The 9,747-nt window shown below is 39.2% G+C and overlaps 1 protein-coding gene across 2 annotated transcripts; it reads right to left on the minus strand.

Moving 5' to 3' along the window:
• Nucleotides 1-1,751: 1,751 nt before the first annotated feature.
• Nucleotides 1,752-3,544, minus strand: LOC131218683 (Bowman-Birk type proteinase inhibitor-like). Of its 2 annotated transcripts, none has more exons than XM_058213386.1 (2): nucleotides 3,439-3,544; nucleotides 1,752-2,193 (listed from the first exon to the last, which is right to left on the minus strand). In XM_058213386.1, the coding sequence occupies exons 1-2, from the start codon at nucleotides 3,533-3,535 to the stop codon at nucleotides 1,982-1,984; spliced, it is 309 nt and encodes a 102-aa protein (XP_058069369.1). In that variant the 5' UTR covers nucleotides 3,536-3,544; the 3' UTR covers nucleotides 1,752-1,981. The 2 variants fall into 2 exon arrangements, with proteins under 2 accessions (XP_058069369.1, XP_058069360.1); XM_058213377.1 differs by having other exon boundaries at nucleotides 1,752-2,211.
• Nucleotides 3,545-9,747: the final 6,203 nt, after the last annotated feature.

Consider the following 9,747-nt stretch of genomic DNA (forward strand, 5'->3'; position numbering starts at 1 on the left):
ACGTGAATCATGATAGACGTGCAATATCCAAGCCATCCATCAGAAGGGCACTAATTCGTAGATTCCCTATTCCTGGGTCAGTTCACTTGTAAAGAGGGCTACTATTAACTGAATAATTTAAGACTGTAAAAAATTCTTCCAAAGTTTTCTAACCCATCCGCTTATAATCCATTCCCTCCATCAGGCTCTCTCCTTGGGTATAGGTCTCTGGGCCATGAACCAGTTAATCCACCACTCATGAGGGCTATACTACAAGGAATAATGGAGTTGGAATGCCAACCATAGGTTTAATTATGGGTTTCCATGGTGTGCGTGCATCTTTTATGAAACTCATTAATCAAGCATAAGTCGCTAGAATGAAGATAAGATACAAAAATCAGACTAATCTAATTAATACACAGGCTGGCTGAATAGATATAAATTTAGAAGTTTTTTTGGAAAAAAAATTTATGTTTCCCATCATTGTGCCCCCTAAGAGTTTTCTATTGTCCTGATCTTTTTGTATGCACAATCGAAATAAGACTTCTCACCTAAAAGAGAATGGTTTTACATATACAACATGTGGTTCCTTAGAGCTTGGGTGTTTTATCCTTTATGGAAAACCAGTGTTTTAGACATCTTCAGAGGAATGGGTTTAGGTGGTACCTACGGTAATTGGAAATTGGATCATGCGTTGAGAGGGGCTATTGTTGGGTGGCATCCCATTGATAGCGAGGCACCACCATCTGTAGGGGGGCCTACTTGTGGATCATCTGGATCACCCTATACAAAATGTAGGGTTAAGATGGAGGCAACACCATGCAAACATTCAGTGGATCCACTCATCTAGAGGGACACAAAAGGTAAAATTCATGAACAACCAATTGTATAAATTAATGTAGTAGTGTGGCCCACCCAATAAGTTGATCTGCATGATTTTCTATAACATGATCATTATTCTGCTTTTCATCTTTTTAACGGATTGAATATCTCACACGTGTAATGGTGGCAGGAAAAGATGGTTGTATTAGTTGGGTTTTAAAGAGGAGAAAGTGGGTGGCATGGAATGACTATTCACGGTGGTAGACACATGAAAATGTCATATTCATGAAAACAAACAACCGAATGTAGTTTTCATGAAAATGACATTTTAATATATGCTTCAATAAATCCAAAGAGGCCATCACGGTAATATGTCATTTTGAAGTCAAATCTTCTACCATATTAGTATAATAAAGCTTGTTATGCGACTCTTATGCATGGGGCCTACCATGGTGCCGAACAGGTTGGATACTTTGAAAATCGGACCAATCCAACTACCATGTGGATCCCCGGTGAATTTAGAGGTCCTTTATTTACTATGATGTGAAACCATCATGTGGATCCCTAGGTGAATTTAGTGGTCCTTTACTTACTATGATGTGACCCACCTGATGAATTTAGAGGTTTTGAGTATAATTTTTACAGGGTGGCTTGTCTTGGGGCAAGGGGAAAATAGGGTGCTGTACCTTACAGATGGTGCCAGTTTGGTTTTGCAAAAATTCCTAATTTATTAAAGAAGATATATAATGATTGCAAGGATGGTGCCAGTTTGGTTTTGCAAAAATTCCTAATTTATTAAAGAAGATATATAGTGATTGCAAATTACTTTTTCTTGGCTAACATATAGTGCATTTGATCGCATCGGATTTCCTGTTTGATTCATCTGATTCATCACAAACAACTCAGATTCGATCCTGCTGGGTTTGATTTGATCCCAAGAGTCCCCCACAGTCAATCCCAGCCAACATCAGCCTATCCATTCATCAAGTGGGTCACAGCATACTAAACAGACGACAGTTGGTTAAGATCACCTACACATCAAACACACAAAAAAAAAGGACACTGGAGCATCCCATAATTATTACAAAGAACCGGTCATCCCAACCGGAGCATCATCCTAATTAAGACACTTTTCATTTATTTAGACATATAAAAGATAGACCTGTACGAGTGGTCCTTGTTACTTCTCAACGCCTGTAGTCGTGCAAGCCTTGTCGCATTTGTCCTGCTTGATGTCCAAACAGCGGCATTGAGGGGGAATGGACCTGGTGCAAACGCAATTCTTGCATGAACTGTGGCAGTAGCTCTTCACATCGAAGCATTGGCATTGCGGTGGCCAGGTTAGAGCGCAAATGCATCGGTCACAGCATGGCTCATCTTCACCGCCATTAACTGAAAAAAGCATTATAACTAATTTAAACTACTATTATATTTTACCAATATCATTATTTCCACTAACCATCGTTTCTTCTAGTGTGGATGGTGTGGATTTGAGGAAGTGAATGTTGGTTTTGGGATATGATCACATGCTTTCCACCACAGTAGTAATTACCACATGTTGGAGCTGTGTTGGGGGCCCACCTACACAGATATCCATTAGATTAGCCCCATCATGTTAGCCTTAAATATCAAATTTGAGCTTGATCGATATATGGGCACACCAAAGGGACTATTGTGGTATGGTGCTAGAAACTTCAAGGTTTTATTCGTAAATCTACATTGCTCCTTCTGGTGTGTCCCACCTGAGTTTTAGATCAAGATGATTCTTGAAATCTAAAGTGAACATAAGGAGGTGCAAAAGATGCATGGTTTGGATTCCTTGAACACATGACATCATTCCAGTTGATCCATGCAGGCATGGTTGATGCACTCCCGGACAATATTTTACTGCTTTGAACCCAAGTGAAGCAGAGGCTGAGCCGGCCCAGCTTACTCAGAAACTTTTTTTTTATTTTTTTATTTTTGGGTTAGCTTGTTAGTACATACCCATGTCAGTACACACACTCCATGTTAGCCACCCCCGTCGATACCAAGACCTCAAGTGTTGAAACGAGGTATCTCCACTCAGTCTGCAAGTTGAGGTATGGATCTGGGCGTAGCTTAGTCAGAAACCTAATTAGCCAGAAGCGGGTTGACTTGTGGCATGGCTTTGTGTGGCCACCATAATGTGTGTGTTAGATCCATGCTGTCTATCCGTTTTACCTGCTCATTGTGGGGCATGAACTCAAAAGTGAGCTAGATCCAAAGTTAAAGTGGACCACACCAGTGGAAACATCAGATATAATAACGCCCACAGTTGAAATCTTTCTAAGTCCCATTGTGGTGTGGTCCACTTTTTTGGGCTCGTGCCCAAAAATGGGACGCGGATTCCCCGAGAAAGGACTCGTGGTATCGAACAGGATTAGGTACTACCAAATCCGAGGATACTGGGCAAGTCGGACAATGAATCGTTGATTGGAGAATCTTATAGATAGCGAGAGGTGTAAAACGGGGGACCAGCGAATGGGCGGTATATGAAGGGGCTGAACCAAAAGCCATGAGACGGTTAGGCACGTTCAATCCGCCCATGGGAACCGCCAGATCTGATGAACCTGGCAATCTTACATGCGTATGGTGAGGATTGAAGCAATATACTACCTCCTGAAGTGAAGAATTCCACTCGAGCTTCAAGCTCGAGGAAAGAGGTGGCAAGGAGAGCCACGATCAACACCACGCTCAAAGCTTTCCTCTCCATTGTCTGCCTTTTCATCTCTCATTCACCTCCTACTTATACACGAGAGAGAACCATGGATAGGATTAATTAAAAGGAAACACGTGTCTTATCTTTATTATTTTATTTTATCTTGAGATCTTTCCATATCTCTCCACCTTTTCTTCTGTCGCCTGTCTTTCCGGCCATGCATCGAAAACTGCCCTTTAAACTATTTCCCAAAACACGCCACGGTTTTCACTTGTCGTTATCAAGAAAGCGGGGTAAAGAGCTTTGAAATTAGCAGTTTTTTTTTTTTTTTTTTTATCTTTTTTCAAAATTTCAAAATTTTGTTGCAAAAATGATTTTTGGGAATTTCAAATTAAAAAGTGTGCTTTGTGTGGTTTTAGTCCTACATCAGAAATGGTAAAAAAGTTTTGGGGTTTACGTGGATGTGAGTAGTATTCTCACTTGGATGTTTTGAAGATAAAGATGTTCGGGTTGTATATTCCGTGATGATCCAATGATCAAATCTTATGATCTGATGACCAAAAATGACTGAAATTAATGGTCAATGGTTAGAAACATTTTTTTAAATGTTTTGAACCATTAATAGCCACCCAGCAACGGTCTACCACCTGGTGCCTATATAAACTGGACCATTCCAGTCCAAAATCAATCATCTTAACACCATCTCTACCATCAGATACTTCATATCTCATTTTTAGAATATTGTGAACATTTCCATTACTAATTCTACCAGAACAGATCTATTGTGTTAAATTGTTCCATGATGGACCCATCGTGATTACTGCATGCCGGATCCAGATAGAGTTGTTTTATCCTGGAAGCAATTCACCTGTAACCCATTAGCAATTGATAAGGGGGCGAATCACGCTTTAAGGACAACATATCATTTTACGTGATTTAGCCTAGTGAAATAAATTTCATATTTTGTTTTATTTTTTCTATTTTCGGTGTATCCAATAGATTATTTTCTAACAAAGGGTAGGAATTTGTGGCAAATGTACAAAGTAGGCGTGTTTCAAAAGTAAAATGGAGGTGGTTTGTTTTGATTTTTTTTAAAAAATAATATTTAACAACTATGTTTTTAAATCCCATTAGCATGGTTTATCATGAATGAGGTCAACATCAAAATCATAACTATGGGGCCTCAAAGAATCAGTGGGCGCCACTCCCATGTTTATATGAAATCCACCTCGATCAATAAGCACGTGTCATTAATTTAAGTATGGGGGCTCAAAGAATCAGTGGGCACCACTCCCATGTTTATATGAAATCCACCTTGATCAATAAGTACATGTCATTAATTTAACAATAGAGCTCAAAAATCACTTTGGTGTGTGATTCAAGTACGCAATACCAAAAATAAAGTTGGAAGAGACACCCACTATTAATTTTTTAAAGGACCCACTGTGATAATTATATGAAATTCACTCGAACAATTAGATATAAATCTAAAATGTATACGTATAGACAAATATTCAGACACATTCTGGATTCATATGGTCCACGTGAAAAGAAATAACTTGGAGGGCGGGAGTTACTATTTCCCTTCATATGGCTCACTTGAATCACAGAAGAATATGATATTTGGGCTATACAGTGCAAATTAAATGACACATTTTGATTGGGGTAGATTTTACATAAACATCATGGCGGACATGTCGCACGATATTATTAAGAACCATATGGGTTCAAGAGTTTTTTGCATAAAAATGACTTTATTTGCTTTGAGAATTAGTATGCCCCACCTTAATGTTTATATGAAATCCACCCCAATAGTTAGGTGTGCTACTCCATTTTACCCATATGGCTAAAAAATTGGTCTAGTTCGTGATTTAGGTGGGCCATATGAAGGAAAACAGTTAGAAGAGGTATTCGCTGTGTGTGTGTGTGTGTGTATATATTCAATTGTATGGTCCACTTGAATCATGGACCGAGTTAATTTTGGGCCCTACGGATAATATGGAGTGACACACTTAGTTATTGAGGTGGATTTCTCTTACCATGGTATTAAGAATATAAGGAACTATATATGTCATGCATGGAGAAATGTGCCAAACAAAAAATTTAGATTCACATCGAATCCATATGCACAGTGACAACACCACCTATGATTCTAATTTACATAGATTCTAAGTTTGGATTCTAGTTCACATGGAATCCATGCTGCCAAACAACCCCTTAGTAAATCTCCTACTGTTGCAAGGATGTGGATTAAGTATTGAGCTCTAGTGTATTAATTCAAGTGGGGCCACCAATGATGTATGTTTATCATCTACGCCGTTCATAGATTTTAACATGCCATTTTAGAATAGGAGCAAAAAAAAAAAAAAAAAAGCATATTCAAAGCTCAAGTGAACCACACCACCAGAGAAAAGTGGGGATAATGACATCCACCGTTAAAACCTTTCTAAGGCTTGCAGTAATGTTTATTTGCCATCCATTCTATTCATAGGGTCATACAAACATATAAGGGAAAACATAAATATCAGCTTGATGCACTTTTTCTTTGAATTGAATGGAGTTTTCCATGGTAGGTGTTTAATTTCCACTGTTTTCTTTGGTGTGGTCTACGTAAGCTTTTGATATGCTTTCTTTTTCTTTTTTTCTTTTTAAATTATTATTATTATTATTTACACACGCACACACACCACCACACACTCACGCCATAGTGGAATTTTACCACCTATGGGTACTCGAACCCTTGACAAGGTGTTGAAACTCCTGAGAGTCTATCAGGGAGCAAGAGTAGGGACCCATGCTTTTGATATGCTTAAATTTGAGAATAATGCATTAAAATGATCTGAAAAAATAATGGCTGAACAGTGTGGATAAGACAAATGCATCATGGTGGGCCATCATGGATAGACAAAATACATCAGCTGGTTCTCGCAAAAACTCATGAGCAATGTTTGACATGTGTGTGGACAAAGTCCAAATAGTCCATTAGATGAATCACCTCATAAAACCCTATGGTTCAAAAGTTAGTTTGATATAAAAACATGGTTGGCCTCAACAGAACAAGTGGTAATTTTCCTCAAACTTTACCTCTCACTTTAGTACATTCCATCATATTTTTACTTTAGGCTAACTTTTGGGCCATTGAGATTTAGTGAAGTGACTCATTTAGCAGACCTTTTAGACTCAGGGCCCGTTTGGCCGGCCGGATTGGAAGGGATTGGATGGTATTAGAAGGGATTGGAAGTTAAATCCCGGGATCGGCCGAGCGTGCCAAACAGAGTCGGTGGTCTGATCCCAATCCCATGGATCTTAAGACAATCCACTGACAACACCATCATTACCTTTAAATCCCATCCAATCCACCCTAAACCGTTCAAATTTGCCCGGGACGTGTTTGGTTTGAGGGATTGGAAGGGATGAGAAGTTTAATCCTGGGATTAGCCGGGCGTGCCAAACAGACCGGATTTAACAATCCAGGGATATAGCAATCCCATGGATCTCCAAACAATCCACTGACAACGCCATCATTACCTAGAAATCCATGCCATCCACCCTATTACCATTCAATCCCTTTCAATCCACCTGGCCAAATGGGCCCTAATACACATCACGCAGAGAATATGTTCTTAAAAAGTGAAAATAATTCCTTCTGGTTTAAAATTATGGTTTTAAGAAAAGCTAACTATTTTTAGTAAGTTTTAATTCATTCATATCTTCTTTATTTTAGAGTTTTAATATATGCAATTTTTTTGGAAATTGTTTCTAATTATGCTACAAATCATCTGATATGAGTAATTTAAGACTTTATTTTTAGTAAATTTTAATATTTCAGGTAAATTCTAATTTAGTTGAATTAGAACTCCTAATTAAGATTTTAGTTTTTCTTTACAAGTGATGTAATCGGAATGTTTAAGTATTATTGATTAATAAAATTTCAAAAATTTCTTTTTTTCTAGTGAATTCATGATTAATCTTGTGGATTCAAAGTTTTGCATTCTTGATGTAGAATTTTTTTTTTTTTTACACACACACCCCCACGCACTCACACCGTAGCGGGCTTTCACCACACCTATGGATACCCGAACCCTTGACTGGGTGTTGAAACTCCTGGGAGTCTACCTTCTTGATCCAACATTCTTGATGTAGATGGTAATCTTCCTTCTTAGTTCCAAACCTATCTTATGCTCCTAACTATTATTATTATTTTTAATGTTTTCACTTCATCCCAATGGAATGACCTTATAAATGGTTTGAATATGACATATAAACATCAAGGTGGAGATCGGAAAGGTTTCAATGGCGGGAAACTCTTTCACCAATTTTCACTTTTGTAACGTCCCATTGAGTTTTGGATCCACCTTATATTTGGTCTCCTGTCCTCAAATGATATGAAAAATCAGATGGAGAGTGAAATTCTAACAAACATCACAGTGGCCCCACCTAGCATCCAGTTCTGCAAAAGCCTTTTGCAGGAGCGTCCTTACTCGGATAAGGTTTCACCACAACGTCGTTTGATTCGCGCGAGGGGCGGTCAGAGGTCCTTTAATTTTCACAGGAAAAGTAGGTACGCAACCTGCAGTAGCAGTTTACGTGATATCCTGTGCGACGCTGCGTGTAGAATCTGTTAGAGTGGCCCCTCTAACATCCCGATTTATTTTCAACCGTTGGTATCTTAAATCCCACTGTTTCCTAATTTATGGTTTACTTAACTTTTGAATCGGCCTCATTTATTAGCCCATCTCTTAATTTAATAGGGCAAAATTGATGGACTGGTTGGATTTCCACCTCATCGTCAAAACTTTAAAAAATAATAAATAAACAAACAGCGACTCCAGCAGTGACGTGAGGAAGTACGTCGCTACACAAAACAATAAACCCCTGCTCTTCGGGACCACCCCCTCCTCTCGACGGACGCGGATTAGCCACCGATAAGTTGATTAGCGAGAATGGCTACTGAAGCGACGCCACCAAGTTATGTGGGACCCACCATGATGTATGTGTTGTATCCACACCGTCCATCCAATTGGTGATATAAATTTAGGGTATTAGCCAAATAACGAGTCGGACCCCAAGCTCGAGTGGACCCAACAACAGAAAACAGTGGAGAGAGTGCCGTCCACCATTAAAAAATTCTAAGGGACACAAGTTTTCTATCAAGCTCAAATTTATATTTTTACTTCTTTCATGTCTGTCTTAACTTGTTAACAGGTTGAATCTCAGATAAACATCCTAGTAGATATTAGGAAGGTTTCAATGGTAGGCGTCACTCTTCCCACTGTTTTCTGTGTTGAGGTTCATATAGATTTGGATTTCACTCATTTTTTATCTAATTCCCTAAAATGATATCTCCAAATGGATGGACGGTAGGGATATAACACATACCTCATGGTGGGTCGTACAGAACTTAGTTACGCCACTTCACTAGCAGTCTGGCTACTCAACCAGTCAGTATCTGATCCGCCACCGAGAAATTTCCAACTGTACGATAGTATATGGCCCACAACCTTTTTAAGCCCACTTGCTTTTGACCTTTCAAGAATAATCCCCAGCTGTACGGCCCCATTTCTCAGGTCGAAAATGCCCTTGCTTTCCCTCCTGAGGCGGATCGCCTGGCGCTCGAAGACGAGGTCTTACGCTCCTCGAACTCCGAGTTGTACGACGGTTCAAAAGATATCAAAGTTACATGGGACCTATAGTTATGTATTTATTATATCCACGACGTTCATCCATATTTCGAGATCATTTCAGAGCATTATCAAAAAAAGAAATCATACCCAAAGATCAACTGGACCACACCACAACGAGCAGCGGGAAAATTGATTTCCACCGTTAAAAATTTTGTAGGGCCCACCATAACATATATTTTCCATCTAATCTATTCATAAGGTCACAAATACCTGAAAAACAAATTTCATAATGATCCAAAACTTCTGTGACCCGTAAAAGGATTTCAACGGTAGACGTTCAATCCTCCACTGCCTTTTACAGTGTGGTCTACTTGACAGCTAGATCTGGCTTATTTTTCGTCTCAAGCCTTAATACGAGTTTGTCAAATAAATGCACGGTTTGGATATAACACCTACATCATGATGGGACCTATAAAGAGTGATAGAACTACAACAGGGAAAAAAAAAAAAACCAGCCTGACCCAGTCGACCGAAACCCAGTCAACCCCGACTCGCTGTCCCACTGACCCGGTCAACTGGGTCCAAACCTAGTCAACCCCAAGTCGCTATCCACCTTTGTACTTTATTTTTATTTTCAAGGAG

Source organism: Magnolia sinica, chromosome 1 (assembly GCF_029962835.1).
Source record: "Magnolia sinica isolate HGM2019 chromosome 1, MsV1, whole genome shotgun sequence".
NCBI classification, from domain to species: Eukaryota; Viridiplantae; Streptophyta; class Magnoliopsida; order Magnoliales; family Magnoliaceae; genus Magnolia; species Magnolia sinica.

Excerpts from the sequence above, each read along its gene's own strand:
- LOC131218683 (XM_058213377.1), bottom strand. The coding sequence starts at position 3,535 with ATGGAGAGGAAAGCTTTGAGCGTGGTGTTGATCGTGGCTCTCCTTGCC. Across the intron at positions 2,212-3,438 it reads GGAATTCTTCACTTCAGGAG|TTATAATGCTTTTTTCAGTT; the intron begins GTAGTATATTGC and ends AGTTTAAATTAG.